Raw genomic sequence first — 16,156 nt, 5'->3', positions numbered from 1 at the left:
GTGATTGAAGCATAGGGCACAACCTGAAGGGAAGAGTCCAGGAGGTGAAGGCCACAGCCAGTCAGGTCAGTTAGAGCATGATTAACAAGGGCCTGAGGACTGTGCTAAAGAGACACACAACGAGGGGTAATAGTTGGCTTTAAACAGGGAAATGTGGGGCACCTGGGTGGCTCTATGGGTGAAGCACCTGACTCTTGATTTCGGCTCAGGTCATGACCTCATAGTTCATGAGTTTGAGCCCGCACTGGGCTCTGCGCTGACAGTGCAGCCTACTTGGCTTTCTTTCTCTTTCTCTCTCTCTCTCTCTCTCTCTCTCTCTCTCTCTCTCTCTCTCCCCCTCCCTCCCTCCCTCCGCCTGCTTCTGCCACTAACAAACATGTGCCCGCTCTCTTTCTCAAAATAAATAAGCAAACTTTAAAAAACATTAAAAAAATAAACAGGTAAATGATATGATGGCAATGTGCTGAACAGATAGACCCAGGAAATGACCAAAAATAGAGACTAGTCCATCAGCCTTGTAAATCTCTAAGAACCTGCCTACTGAAGGTGAGCGGAGGAGAGAGGACGCTTTGGTTAGAAAGTCCTTTAATATCCATGCATGTAACATGAAAGAAAAAGGAAAAAAAAAGAAAAATTACATTCTAATTTTCCAAATGTTTTTAGAATGAGTATCAATACTTCAAATTAATGAATTCCTCTATAGGCTTAAAAAGCAAATTTTGTAAAGTAGTCATTTAGCAAACCATAATTTCACAAGACTCACTGGTGCTATTCTATTAGCCTAAAAAATAACAAAAGTAGAAAATGAAGCCCTTAAAATAGTCGAATGCAATGAACTCAGAACAGTCATATATTCAAAAATGTAATGCCATACTTGTTTAAGAATAATTGCTTGCTTGCAGAATTTCTGTGCAATGTTTGCAACTTGCTGTATTTTGGCAGGAATAACAAAGCCAAGAGCAGAAAGCTGACGAACTTCTCTCAGGAGAATCACCAACCGATCTGAATAATGCACCTTTAATGATCCATCACTAGGATCCAATTCCATAATTCGACTATTAGCCTCGATGCTACAAAATAAAATAACTTCTTAAGTTTCACGTTCTCACTCTTGACATAAAAAACACAATAGTGTTTATAACTTTTCTATAAATATAAAATTAACTCAAAGTAAAAAAAAATTTTTAATCATAGTTTCCAAGTAATCTTTTTTTCTACATAGTATCTCACAATTCAGATCTTGGTAATAAACTGCAATACCCAAACTACACCATCACATTAATATTTCACTCAAGCAGTTTTTTGAAGTCAGAAAAATCAGTTGCTTAGCCTTCAGCTAAGACTCAAAACTCACATCATATTCACCATAAACAGAAAAGGTTGGGGGGAACCTGGGGGTTCAGTCAGTTAAGCAACCGACTTCGGCTCAGGTCATGATCTCACCATTCCTGAGTTTGAGCCCCGCATCGGACTCTGTTCTGACAGTTCAGAGCATGGAGCCTACTTCAGATTCTGTGGCTCCCTCTCTCTCTGCCCCTCCCCTGTTAGTGCTCTCTCTCTGTTTCTCTTTCAAAAAATAAACATTACAAAAATGTAAAAATTTAAAAAAAGAGAAAAGGTGCTGATTCATCTTCTAAAGGGTACCTTGGATTTTTTTTTTTTTTTTTTTTTTTTTGAGTCAGCCTACTTGGCCCTGTAATACTTTCATTAAAGGATCAATGATAGGGTGCCTGGGTGGCTCAGTCGGTTGAGAGTCCAGCTTTGGCTCAGGTCATAATCTTGCAGTCTGTGAGTTCGAGCCCCACATGGGGCTCTGTGCTGACAGCTCAGAGCCTGGAGCCTGCTTCAGATTCTGCGTCCCTCTCTCTCTGCCCCTCCCCCACTGATGCTCTGTCTCTGTCTCAGAAATAAACATTAAAAAAATTTAAAAAAAAAAGGATCAGTGACAAAGAACATAAAAATGGTAGGAGTAGAGATACTCAAATGTTTCATTCCTCGGATCTTTGTTTCTCTACCTAAGGACTGGCCTTTGTGTTTCTTTCAAGGCTACAGCAGCTACTTTTAAATCAGGTCATTCAAGTCAGCGTGGACTGTGACAACACTGAGCTAAAGTGATCAACAAGTATTTTATTCTCATGACCTCTCTTTCAGGATCAGGTTTATATAATGCTTATTCCTTCGAATCACTTTTATCATTTAGAAAACACGTAGGTCTTAAAACGCAAGCTATTGAAAAGCAAAGAACAAATCTATCCCACCCACGTAACAACACATATAATAAAGCATAATAAAAGGGAGACACTTTGGGGGCACCTGTGTGGCTCAGTTGATTAAGCAGCTGACTCTTGGTTTTAGCTCAGGTCATGATCTCATGGTTCGTGGGATCGAGTCCCACGACAGGCTCTGTGCTGACAGCGTGGAGCCTGCTTGTGATTCTCTCTTTCCCCTCTCCCTCCCCCCCTCTTTTTGCCGGGCCCCCCCCCCCCAGTTTGTGCATGAGCACACTCTCTCTCAAAATAAATAAACTTAAAAAAAAAAGTTAAAAAAGGTAGATACTTTAAAATGGCTTAGAATAATGATTCAGCCCCAACTTTCCTATAACGTAAAGCCTGTCAGAAAATTTTAATGGTCAGTTTCTCTGCCTTTCTTTATTTGCAACTAACCTTCAAAATTACTTTCTATATACCAGCATATCCTGAAATATATTCTAAAACACACTAATTTTATGGAACAGTGATGGGTTTTGCCCAGAAAAAAAAGCAGAAGTCAGAGTATTTCATCGGCAAATGGAAAACACCAGGATAAACAAAGTTGAACAGACTTCTTTCCAGAAAGTCTCAATCCTCTGGCATGCTATTATACACAGAGGATCTCCACTAGAACTACACGGATGAAAGTGTGAAAATTGCCCAAATGTACTTGACTACAGAGCTTTTTTCCCCAGCATCTCTCCTATTTCAGGTTTCAGTAGGAAGGGAAAGAGTTACATGGCACAGTTATAACCATTATGCCCTGGTACTTTCTGGTTCTTTGAAGAGAAGAACACAATCAAAATGAAAGATAAGGGGAAGAAAATTATTCATTCAGTCTAAGAAGCTACCATCTTTGGACCTAAATATTCTTTGTAGCAGCACAGGGAAAATACACAGAATTTCATATTATGAACGAAATTAACTTTTGAAAAGTAACAAGATTCTAAAAACTAAAACATGACTAGTTTCTAAAAATATAATAATACACTAAGTTTACCTGAACAAAGAAACAATGGTTTTTCCAGACCATACTTCTTTTTTTTAAACAGGACATTTTTTCTTTTTATTTTATTTTAATGTTTTTATTTATTTTTGAGACAAAGAGAGACAAAGCATGAGCAGGGGAGGGGCAGAGAGAGAGGGAGACACAGAATCTGAAGCAGGCTCCAGGCTGACCTGTCAGCATAGAGCCCAACATAGGACTCGAAACCACAGACTGTGAGATCATGACCTGAGCTGAAGTCGGATGCTGTATAAACTGAGCCACCCAGGCACCCCTAGACCATCCATTTTAAACAGCCATTAGAGTAATTAGGTTAGCCAACTAAATTAGGTTCAATCTAGCTCGATAAATGTTGACCAAACCCTTACCCTATGGTAGGCGCCATAAGAGTATTTCGTAAAGAAATACTCTCTACCTCAAAGAGTTTGAAATTATGAAATTTTACAACTGATAATGGTGTGTTTGTGTGTGTGTCCATGTAAATAATCTTCATGTAAAAAAGGTAGAAAAACATATATGAATATCGATAGCAAAGAACCATGGGAAAGGACAGCCTCATTCCAAAATCAGAATCTGTAGGTCTGAGAAACAGACCCAAGAAGCAAGGCGGGTGGCCAACTAACTCAATCTCCCAAGTCCCCAACTGTCAGGACTTAAAAGCTGAAAATCAAAAACTAACACAAAATTTTTTAAGGAGCAGCAGCAAGTTTGGGGAAAGGAGAGAAGAGAGATCATTAATTGCATCCTGTCACTTAGATTACTCACATATAAGAAACAAGATCCTTGTGTAGATTTCACTGTTTAGTGTAGTTACACTTACCACAAGCCGGATCTGGAATCAGACAAACCGGACTGAATGTCCCTGGACCAATCATCAAATTGTTCTTGTTCATACAGTTTAAACTGGTCTAACAGATCTTCGGCAGCTCGATGGAAAGATCGAAATCCTGACAAGTCAGATAAAAGAGCCTCTGCAATCTTGAGAGTATCATCCACCTTAAAAAGCCAAATTACATGAATATTACAAGAATGTATTAATACTTATTATAAGATTAGCACAAAAGGAACCACATTCTCTAATCTGTGATTCAGAAATTATTTTCCCTTCAACTATACACAGTAAAATAGAAAACTTGCCAAGGAATGTAAGAAAATCAACCCCTACTCTGCTCCGCTTTAGACAACCTCAGAACAACAAAACACAGATGATAATGCCAACTGGGTATAACCTGAAGGGTAAGGTAAGGGAAATTCAAGGCAAACTCCCAAGAATTCAGCAATGTCCCTAAACAAAGGAAGCAATAATGTGCTAAGTGCTCTCGCAAACAGCTCAAACAATAACTGCCAGTCGGAATAGCAATCAAAAGAAAGAAATGCCTTTCTTCCACAACTGTACAAAGAACCTTATAGCAATTTGGAAAGCTGACTGACAAAATTGGGCAGAATATTCCAGAAAATAAAACATCAAAAATACAAACTTCAATAGGCAGAACTCTCAAATATACTAGCCTTTATAATACGCTACGTCTTCTGGCTCTTAGTCACAGACTATAACCAGGTAACGTTCATTATATGAGTCAAGTGCCATAACATGTACATTAAATAGTGAGTACGTGAGAATCTGACATCAATTTTAGTAATACTAAAACATTAACATAATAGCAGTTAAACCCAGAAACTGCTGACACTACCTCATGCAAAGTCATAATTACCTTCACATTTCCTTTAACTCCCTCCAACCAAGAATGATTTACTCACAGAAATACACTTTCAGAGAGACCTCACAATGACCAACATTCTACTATGATAATCTCAAAGGATTAAAACAATCCTTTGAAAATAAGTAAAAGATGGTTTCCTCTTGGATATTTCTAAGAAGGCACTTTACCTGTAACAACGGCACCTGGGTAATAAATGACTTGATAATTATCCCTACATAAAAATGAGTAGACCATTACAGCCACGTCTATACCCTTTTTCGGAAATCTGCACAAGAAAATTAGATGGATACGCCAAAGAAAACGGAGAATGTTTTTAATGTTTTCACTCCAGTTCTAGAGTGCCTTCTACATTACTTTGGCACATTTTACAACTAGTATCCTTCAACATCTATCAAAACTAATACCTTCAGTTCCAACTGGCGAACCCAAACTATATTATTAACAACTTCCGACAGGTTTTTGCCAGCAAGCGGTCCAGACGCCTCACCAGGAACTCCTCGGCATCGATTCTCAAAGTCTAATCGAAAATCTGTAACATTTAAGTCAAATAAATGATTACACACATTCGGCAAGTATTTCCTAAATGCTTTCCATGCACCAAGTAGTACATTAAAGGTGGTGAACAGAAAAATAGTAAGACTTGGTCCTTTGCCCTCAGGAACCTTACCATGCCTCCAATGAGACAGAGAAAGAAAATAACTAATTTTTAAAATCTGTAATTTGGGGCGCCTGGATGGCTCAGGTGGTTGAGTGTCCGAATTCGGCCCAGGACATGTTTTCGTGGTTCGTGAGTTCAAGCTCCACATGGGGCTGACAGCTGTGCTGACAACTTGGAGCCTGCCTCAGACCCTCTGTCTCCCTCTCTCTCTGCTCCTCCCCAACTCGCACTCTCTCAAAAATAAACATTTAAAAGAATAAACATGGGGCGCCTGGGTGGCGCAGTCAGTTAAGCGTCCGACTTCAGCCAGGTCACGATCTCGCGGTCCGTGAGTTCGAGCCCCGCGTCGGGCTCTGGGCTGATGGTGCAGAGCCTGGAGCCTGTTTCCGATTCTGTGTCTCCCTCTCTCTCTGCCCCTCCCCCGTTCATGCTCTGTCTCTCTCTGTCCCAAAAATAATTAAACGTTGAAAAAAAATTAAAAAAAAAAAAAAGAATAAACAAAAATCTGTAACAAAAATAGTAAATTAATCTTCCACCTATATTGTTATAAGATACTGTCTTAATCCTAAATAGTATATGAGAAAAAGTAACCTACAAAAATATTTTCTCAGGTAAACGCTATAATCTCTGATAAACTTTTACCTTTTACTGAGTCCACAAGTCTTGCCAGTAAAGTTTCTCTTTCCAACATCAATTCTTTACTTATAGTTGGACGCTTCACCAGCTCTTTGTATTTCAGAAACGCTTGAAGAAGCTAACGTAAAATAAAAACAGTATATATTCATCCTAAGTTGATCAACTTAGTAAATATATAAATATCTCCTAAAACAGCTTAAGGGAAATATTTCAGCATTTTACCTGCTGTGGGCTGTCCTGAATTTCTGAAATATAAATTTTCAATTTTCCTGCTATTTTCTGTTCCGCAGGTGCAATAATTTTTTCATACTGAGACACTGCAGCTTTCCATAAAGGCTAAACAAATTAACAACATTATTAGACTTTTAGTATATAAATGTCTGCCTTGAGAAGGACGACACAAACAGGAAATTGACAGACAAAACAGGATTCAACCTCAGTATATGGATTATAATGCACAGGATTCAGGCCGGTAAAGGGTTCAAATACTCGAGTCAGGCATATCATTTTCTCTTCACTGGCAGGTAAAAAATAAAGAAGCTTCTCATGAATTGTTCTAACAGCCAAGACCTAAAACATAAAATATCAAAACAACAAATTTATTTAAATCAATCTAAAGTCTAAATATACTGAGCCAGAATTTATTTAAACTAGGTTCACTGAAATGAGCGATAAGACTAATCTTGAGAATTACGACTCATCAGTCATCAAAGTGGCGCTCGAAGATCTATCATTACACTACTGTCCATGTGCTCAAACCTTATGAAAACATCAAATCTAAATGTTTTTAAACGTGTTTAAAGTTCATTTAAGCAACGTTTTAGAGTCCTCAACACATGTAAAAACTTCTAATTTTCATTATTCTGCATTAAGTTCCATTCTACTAATGAAATAATGTTAACAACCCTGTTATGTGTAGTTTACAGTAGTAGAAAACAAATTGTTGTATTTTGTATCTAAAACTTCCCCCATCAGGGGCACCCGGCTGGCTCAGTTGGCAGCACACACAACCAACTGTTGATCTCAGGGTTGTTGAGATCAAGCCCCAGGCTGGCCATGGAGCCTACTTTTAAAAAAAAAAAAAATTGTCTATAGTTTAAATGAATAAAAGGTGTGGTATTTTTTTTTTTTTAAAGTTTTATTTTTCAACGTTTTTTATTTATTTTTGGGACAGAGAGAGACAGTGCATGAACGGGGGAGGGGCAGAGAGAGAGGGAGACACAGAATCGGAAACAGGCTCCAGGCTCTGAGCCATCAGCCCAGAGCCCGACGCGGGGCTCGAACTCACGGACCGCGAGATCGTGACCTGGCTGAAGTCGGAAGCTTAACCGACTGCGCCACCCAGGCGCCCCAGGTGTGGTATTTTAATTTAAAAAATAACGAGTAAATAAAATGTCCGGCACCAATTAAAAAATTAAGTAAAAACATTACAACCTTTCATCGAAGTTCAAAATATGACTACAAACTACTGATTCAGTTTCCTCTTGCTAAGAACAAAAACACCAATATAACAGCCATCTACTGGGAAGGCCTGAAAGCACCAGCCGTTCCCCAACCACACTACTGTTGCTAGATACCATTTTTCAGTAAAAAGCGGCGGGAGAAATGACTAATTCCAGAAACGAGGCACCAGACTGTCCAAGATGGGCGGGCATACTTGGGGGCCGAAAGTAAGGGAGTCGTCAAGGAGACAACTGGGTTCCTGTCAAAATGACCTAAGAGCCAACGTAAGTGGGCACTCACTGCACAAAGCTCAGGCAATCTGAGGACGATAACAGCTCTAATAGACGAAACTCAAACTGTAAGAACGTGCAGCTTCCTAACAACACTAGCATTTCGTTAGTCATGTATGGAACTTACCATGATACTGGCTTATTATTCATTGTTCTACACAGTGACAGGGGCTTCTGGGTGGCTCAGCTGGCTCAGCAGCTGACTCTGGATTCTGGCTCATGTCACCATCCCAGGGCATGGGATGGAGCCCCACGTGAGGCTCTGCACTGAGAGCACAGAGCCTGCTTGGGACTCTCTCTCTCTCAAAAGAGAATTTTATTCTCTCAAAAGAATAAAAAAGAAAAAGAAGGAAGAAAGAAAGCAGATGGAAACCAGCACTTAGGTGGTCCCACTGGGCACCGGGCACTGGATCACATGACCGCCACAAATTATCTCACACGAGCTTTAATTCTTATTCTCTCCCAAAAGAATAAATGATTTCTCTCAGATGTGTAATGCTTATTAATGATAAATACATGCCCAAACAAGTGAGGACTACCTGACACTTAACGTCAGAGATCCAGAGAAACAAACGATACCTCTTCCAGGCGCTTGCCCAGTCTGTCTAGTGTTTCAGGGAAGTATTTCTCACTTTTCCACGGATGAGGAACATAGCGCTGCCACACCTGACCCGTGAGGTGGTTACAGGCGATCACCCACTGTTCACAAATGGACACACCCGCTCTGAGGTGGTCTTTCACAAGACAGTAAGGATCTTCCCACAGATTCAAAGTTCCCAACTTCTTCTGAACAAATCTTCCAAATGAACCACCTAATAAAAGAGAAAGCAAATTTTTTTAATTTTTTTAATGTTTTAATTTATTTTTGAGAGAGACAGAGAAAAAGCGGGGGAGGGGCAGAGAGAGAGGGAGACACAAAATCAGAAGCAGGCTCCAGGCTCTGAGCTGTCAGCACAGAGCCCTACACAGGCCTCAAACTCACGAGCTGTGAGATCATGACCTGAGCCAAAGTCGGACGCTTAACCGACTGAGCCACTCAAGTGCCCCAAGAAAGAAAATTTTTAATGGAAATGTCTTTTTAACAAATAATTATAGAACACATGCTTATGACAAAGTTTAAAATAATACAAATTAGCAAACTAAGGATCTATGAAATACCACATCCACATCCTTAGATTATCAAAAACAAATACCTTTCAAGACATGCATGCACACACACGTTTGTTTTTATTTTCGCATCTTTCAATATACCATGTGCACCTTTCAAGCGCAGAAATACATATTATTTTTTCAAAAGGTCGCAGGGCCTACTGTGTGGATGTAGCATTATACAACCAATTCTCGAATGCTATTTGTTTCTACTCCTACAATGTTTCTGTACTCCTACAAATGATGCCACAGTACATGTCCCTGCCCATATACCTCGATGTGCTTGTGTAATATTTCCTGAGGATAAGAATGCCAATGGTATTCTCTAGGTCAAAAAGCATATGCACTTTGAGTACTGACAAACCAACACCCTTTAAGACTTTGGAGATCATTACAAAATAAAGCTTAAATTAATACACGTGTAGGGACTACAAATCTATGTAAATTTACTTGTATTCATGGTCAAAGAATTTGACACATATTATTTAAATTAACCAACTATATACAAATTTCCATTTAAATAATCCTATATGATTTGCTCTAAAAGTTACCCTAAGCAACAATTATTACATTAAGGAGCACTTTCAGTAAGAACTTGAAAGAAAAACTAGAAGATAATAAGGCAGGCTTCCAAAGTTCCACAAGTTTACTTCTTTACCAGTACCTATGACATCTAAGAGATGTAACATCCGTGACTCAGGAAAGTGATCATGCTCTGTTTGTCTCCACACATCATCTACAACATCCCGGGTGGTCTCCACCAAGTCAACCACTTCCAGTAAGGATAGACTGTCCAAGTTATAGAACTCCTAAAACCAAAAGGCATTCATTTTTAAACGTAATGGTAACTGTACCTTAGGCAATACAGTCAACATGTTCCCAGACTTTTCAACTGCTACAATTCTAAGACCTGTCACATCACTTTTGCCTCCTTTTCCTACCAGGTCGACGGGTTACTTCTTGATGCAAATACCCTACAAGTTCCCTCGCAAACATAAATGCCATGACAGCCAGGAGAAAACATGAGAATGACAAAAAGTCAATTCATTTACTTTTGCTCTTGCCCTAATTTTAAGTTTGGATTCATTTCTCCTAGTTATTCAAAGGAAGTGGCCTTAATGACTTACGGACATGACCCACTGTAGTTCACACGTGTCGTCATTCGGTCACTGTGCTGCACGTTACCAGTAATACAATTAGAGTTCAAGATTTCTTACTTTATATTCCATTATTATCACAAAAAGAGCTTAAAACCATTTCAAACACTTCACTAAAATGGTATTATTGAAGCAATCTTGGGAATAAAGAGAAAATTACTAGGCATTTATTTCGAAAAGAATCTTCACTTATTCAACTTCTGAATATTTCAAAGAATAATCAATCGAGTATAAAACTAAGACTTTTCATACTTCAAATTACTTCAAAACGCTAATTTGAATAAAGCGAACATTCTTTCAAAAGGACCACTGCCTTCAAGTAGATTAACGTCTGCTAGTGTTTCAGGCTTTGCTTTTCCTGTCTACCTGCAGAAAAGTAATGACGTTTTTGAGAAAAATATGTACTAGAGATTAGAATCTACCTTTCGTACAAGTTTTCGTTTCTAAGTTCTACCCACGTTACATGCACACCTTCAGAAAACCCTGCTACACATGAAGGATGTACTTCGTTCATAACCATCAAGTAACAGCTGTAAAACAGAGGGAACTCTGATGCAGCTGGGCCCTAAGCACCTCCATCTGAAGCCTGGCATATGACCGTGTAGGAACCACGTACTCTTGCGATGGTTTCAAACAGCTCCTTAAAATAGCCAGCTCTCTCTCTGCTAATCTGTTTACTTCCACGATGAGCTTCTTCCACCCAGAACTGGAACTCATCACTTGGTGTAAGAATACCTGAAAAGGTATAAAGGGAAAAAAAGAAATACCCATTGAGAATGAAAAGCCAGAAAATTATCTGGTTCATTTGCTGATTGCACGTCTATCCTGTACTCTCGAAGATGTACATAAAGTTTTACGATTTCTGTCAACAGACAGTTCTTACCTAAATGCACTAACAACAATTAACAGCATCAAATTTATGCTTTGCAGGTTTGGTGCTCAGTATGTTTCCCGTATGTGTTTGTCAACCATCCACATGCAGGCTGTCGGTCTGCATCTAATACTAGCAAACTTGCTTCTGCAGCACACGGCTTTCCGAAGCCTTTGTAGCAAACGCTACAATTCTAAAACCTGTCATATAACTTTCGCCTCCTTTTCCTACCAGGTCGACGGGTTACTTCTTGATGCAAATACCCTACAAGTTCCCTCGCAAACATAAATGTCATGACAGCCAGGAGAAAAAATGAGAATGACAAAAAGTCGATTCATTTACTTTTGCTCTTGCCCTAATTTTAAGTTTGGATTCATTTCTTCTAGTTACTCAAAGGAAGTGGCCTTAATGACTTACAGACACGACCCACTGTAGTTCACATGTGTCGTCATTCGGTCACTGTGCATACCGTGCATCTCAGTGAACACCATCCAAATTAGAAATGATTACAATTTAATCAATAAACACTTGTAATTTAATGTCAAAATATAAATAAATAAAAATAATCTTACTTTTCAATTTGCTTTTATATTTCCCAAAGAACTGGACAATTTCTAGTTGCTTAATCACACACTGCAAATATGTGCACTATTCTAGGCCTATAGGACTCAAAAAGTATCTGATTTACTGCTCAAGCAGAGTGTAAAACTGTATCCAGTACTGTAAAATAGGATTTGTGTATGTCATGCATTTCATGTGAACTGTTCATATAAATAATATCATCTACAAGTACAATAAAATTATAACTAGCTTCAGATAAAATACACTTTTAAAATTAAAATCAAGTATCTTTGCCAAGTAGACCATTAGGGGTCAATCCTATGTATTCACAGATGCCGGATTTATGAACTCATCCATTTCCTAACATTTACTTGTAATCTGAAATCAATGCCTGCGGTGTTTTTGTGACCGCTCACAGACATGTGCAGAGCAACAAACAATTCAAGTCACCCCACGCATACGTTCCCAGCTGAGGCTCTACAAAGCCACGCTGCCTGTTTCAGATCTCCTGCTGTAAACAATTCTCCTTTTTGCAACCTATCCAGCTGCATGTTTTTCTCATTTGGGGGGCTTTTTATTGGTGAGTGCTCTGTTTAAGATGGCCCCCGAGCACAGGACCGAAGTACAGCCTAGTGTTACCAAGGCCAAGAACACTGCGATGTGACTTCCTGAGAAAATACTTGTGTTAGAGAAGCTTCACTCAGGCACGAGTTACAGGGCTGTTGGCAGTGAGCTCAAGGGTAATCACCAATCTATATTAATAACAGTGTCTTTAAGCAGAAACACACGTAAACTATGGTTCTATGTTGAGTAGAAAATGTTATGACCAGAGGCTCACAGGAACCTAATCCTGTTTTCACCCGAGGAGCTCTATTCAGTCGTTACCGATGCAGTGTTCACAGTGACTTTACAGAACGTAACTACTGCAAATTGTGAGAAGCAACTGCATTTTCTCTTGCCGTGACTTGCACATTGTTAAAGATTGCACTTTCCTCTTCTCAAAATCCTTGTAAATCTACTCATTTAAAGGAAGCTCAGGCTCAGAAAAGTCTGTGAAAAAATACATTAATTTACTAGCATACTAGTAAGAAAGCTATTTTGACTTTAAGTTATGGTTCTCTACCTCGTGTGTCATCTTCCTTAAATTTCAATTTTGATAAGTTAGTGTCTGATCTTCGTAGAACTACGCCCAACCCAGCTTCTAGTTCACTCAAAAGATTCTGAAGTTTGGGATCAAGGTCTCTGCTCCATTCCTGATCCTAAATAAAAACAGACAAGAGCAAACATTGACCACAAGTTCCCCAATCAAACTGGCCCCCTTAAAATACTGTTGAGAGAAATAAGTCCAAATACACCATGCCACTCAAAGCCTGACTACCTCCATCACATAAGGGAGAAAAAAAAGTCCTTTCAACAGTTAAAACTTTGTAATTTCCTGTATAGCAACATAAGAGCTGTGTGGACTGCATTTATACCTTTCTCCCATTCTTCTATTTGTCAACGAAGCTGACTTTAAAATTTTTTTCAATTTTTATGAGACGTTTTCAAAAACAAAAACACTAATGATATTAATAAATAAAATAATATTTTTCTCTGTGTTTATAGAGACATTAATGCAAACCCCTATGTTAAAAACAAAAAACAAAAAACAAAAATGACCGTACAGCTACTTTATTTTACTTACCTTTAACAACATTGGTGCAAATACTTGCCGCACGGCTTGATAGAGAGAATTTATAGGTGATTCTAACATAGATGAAACAAGAATGTTACTATGTAGATTCTGATCAGTAATTACTTCAGGTCGCAGCTTGAAAAACACCAGCACTTTATCTTTTGTGTCAGCAAAATCAATCTAGGTGGTAAACAAATGATTCTTAAAGTTACCTTCATAAAAGTTAATATTTGAAACAAACTTTTCCCTAAAACGTTACCCCTTGGGGGAAAAATAATTAAAATAATTACAGCATATTACAACCCATCTATCCCTGCTCCTTAAGAGTATCTGGGTTTTAAAATGTATCCCCACTTCCATGTGACTGTATCATAAAGCTACAGTGACAAGTGGTTCATAAACAGAAATCACTATACAAATATTGTGGACATACACTGCCAACTACTCCACTCCAACCAGACTCGGTACTAACAAAGTTGCATGCCCCAGCTACAAACTGATGAGTAGTCATCTCCACTCTATTCCAAAAAGTCTATACAAACGATGTTAATTATACCCTTACCTGAAACTAACATTTTAAAAGCTGTTTTTTAACTCAATTCAAAGCTACCAAAAGGAACTTAAGTTGTCTATCTCCTAGATTATCTTCATCTTAATCAAAATTTTTCCTTAAAGTACTTGAGCATCTAACTTTTTATTAATGTTGTATAACTAGATAATTTAAAGTTGGAACTCGATGAGCTAAATTGGAATTCACGAAAGCAACCATGTTTAAAGTTGGTCAGTTCATAGTAATTAGTTCATTAGCTGCAAAGTCTATCACCCAAAAGAAGTTTTTGCATTACATACATATTTCACATCTTTTCTCACTTCTTTTTCCAGGAAGAGAAGTATATGCATTTAAAAGCTTTCAAACAAGTTCATTGCTGTGCATGAAAACGACTTCTAGATGAGATTTCATGAAACTTTTATCCTGGTCTTTATATTTTTATGCACTAAGAGGAAACCGGCATTTATTTGGTGTTGTTGCATTTCTCAAAGTCCCATCTGCACACATTAAAATTCTATTGCCAGGGGCGCCTGGGTGGCTTAGTCGGCTGAGCATCCAACTTTGGCTCGGGTAGTGATCTCATGGTTCATGAGCCTGAGCCCCATGATGGGCTCTGTGCTGACAGCTCAGGGCCTGGAGCCTGCTTCAGATTCTGCATCTCCTCTCTCTGCTCCTCCCCTGCTCACTCACTCTCTCTCTCAAAAATAAACAAACATTACATTTAAAAAAAAAAAACTCTATTGCTAGCATGATCATTCCAATAACAAGCAGGTGAGAATAACAAGCTGCAGATACGTAGATTTGAAAAATTCACTCCTTAGTCATTAAGTGCTCCATTCCTTTGTACTTTCTCCCCCCACCTTTTCTGAAGAAAGAAAACGCAGAAAATACACACTGTATCATCATACTTTGAAAACAGTAACCATAGTCACTGGCCAAGGCTCCCAGGCATCAGCCAGGATGAGGAGTTTCGTCCTAAACAAAGTCAGAGCTAAAGCAAAGGATCAGTTGACCACAGCTGCTCGTCATTCCCTGAAAACAGGGAAACAAAATCATTACTCCTAGCTGCCTCTCCCACTGGTTTCCCTATCAGTGGCAACTACTATTCCCCCTTAACTGACTAAATTTTGATAGTTATTAATTCAAATTACAAAGCTGTTCTTCTTTGAGCTTGCAAAATAACTTCTCACCTACTGGGACCCATGAGGCATCGGCCTGCCACAACCCACTGCCTGTTTTTGCACAGCCCACAAGGCAAAATAGGTTTAAAAAAAAAAAAATCAAAAGAATAACGGCATCTCATGACCCTTAAAAATTATATGAAATTCACTTATCAGTGTCTGTAAATAAACAGTTTACTATAACAGTTTTATTTTACTGTGAACACGGTTTTATTGGAACACAGTCTTACTGCTTCATGTACACGTTGTCTTTGACACAACGGCAGAGCTGTAGTCTCAACAGAGACACTACGGCCTGCAGAGCCTACGTTAGGGATTGTCTGGCACATCACGGAAAATGTGTGCCAACCTCTAGCCTACAGGATAAAGCACATCACATTGGTGTCTAGTTTAAGACGACCAGGGGAACTCGAGCTCAGTCTAAATGGTGTCCAAGGTTCGCGGGGATCACCCCATGCCATCAGCTGCCACACTCCCCAACCATGACACTGCTGCAGTCACTTAATTCTTTTGCCGAGTCCTTGAAACCAAGGAGAGACACAGCTCAGGGCCTCAGGACTCTTCATTTCTTCTGCTTAGAACACTCTTCCTCTAAACCTTATGTCTGCCCACAACTCATTCAAGTAACTCACTTCTAAGTTTACCAATTCAGACAGGTAGTCCCTCCGCCCCTATTTTAATGCCGTTCCAGGCTCCACCCCCATCACTAGAACGTTATTCTATTTTTATCCAAACAGCACTTATCACGGGTGCTTAGGGGCTCAGTCAGTTAAACACCTGACTTCGCCTCAGGTCATGATCCCACGGTTTGTGGGTTCGAGCCCCACATCGGGCTCTGTTGCTGACAGCTCTCGAAGGCCTGCTTCGAATTCTGTGTCTCCCACTCTCGCTTGCTTGCTCTCTCTCTCAAAAAGAAATAAAACATTTGAAAATTAAAAAAACAAACAGCACTTGGGGCGTCTGGGTCATGATCAGGTCATGATCTCACTGTTCCTGGTTCGAGCCCCGC

General features: G+C 39.2%; 1 protein-coding gene across 1 annotated transcript in view; it reads right to left on the bottom strand.

The window, feature by feature from the left end:
• The window catches only part of DYNC2H1 (dynein cytoplasmic 2 heavy chain 1), a 351,138-nt gene that overhangs the window by 329,115 nt on the left and 5,867 nt on the right, over positions 1-16,156 (bottom strand). Inside the window, exons 2-12 of the mRNA XM_040460797.1 lie at positions 13,426-13,596; positions 12,865-13,000; positions 10,926-11,044; positions 9,817-9,961; positions 8,583-8,815; positions 6,706-6,840; positions 6,493-6,606; positions 6,277-6,388; positions 5,381-5,505; positions 4,076-4,251; positions 875-1,070 (exon numbers count right to left, since the gene is read on the bottom strand). Coding sequence (XP_040316731.1) covers positions 875-1,070; positions 4,076-4,251; positions 5,381-5,505; positions 6,277-6,388; positions 6,493-6,606; positions 6,706-6,840; positions 8,583-8,815; positions 9,817-9,961; positions 10,926-11,044; positions 12,865-13,000; positions 13,426-13,596 — 1,662 coding nt within the window. The remainder of the gene's footprint in view (positions 1-874; positions 1,071-4,075; positions 4,252-5,380; positions 5,506-6,276; positions 6,389-6,492; positions 6,607-6,705; positions 6,841-8,582; positions 8,816-9,816; positions 9,962-10,925; positions 11,045-12,864; positions 13,001-13,425; positions 13,597-16,156) is intronic.

Source organism: Herpailurus yagouaroundi, unplaced genomic scaffold, assembly GCF_014898765.1.
Source record: "Herpailurus yagouaroundi ecotype Mexico unplaced genomic scaffold, PumYag 251, whole genome shotgun sequence".
In the NCBI taxonomy this organism is placed as follows: Eukaryota; Metazoa; Chordata; class Mammalia; order Carnivora; family Felidae; genus Herpailurus; species Herpailurus yagouaroundi.
Note: the sequence above shows the minus strand (reverse complement) of the source record. Positions and strands in the feature narration are given on the sequence as shown.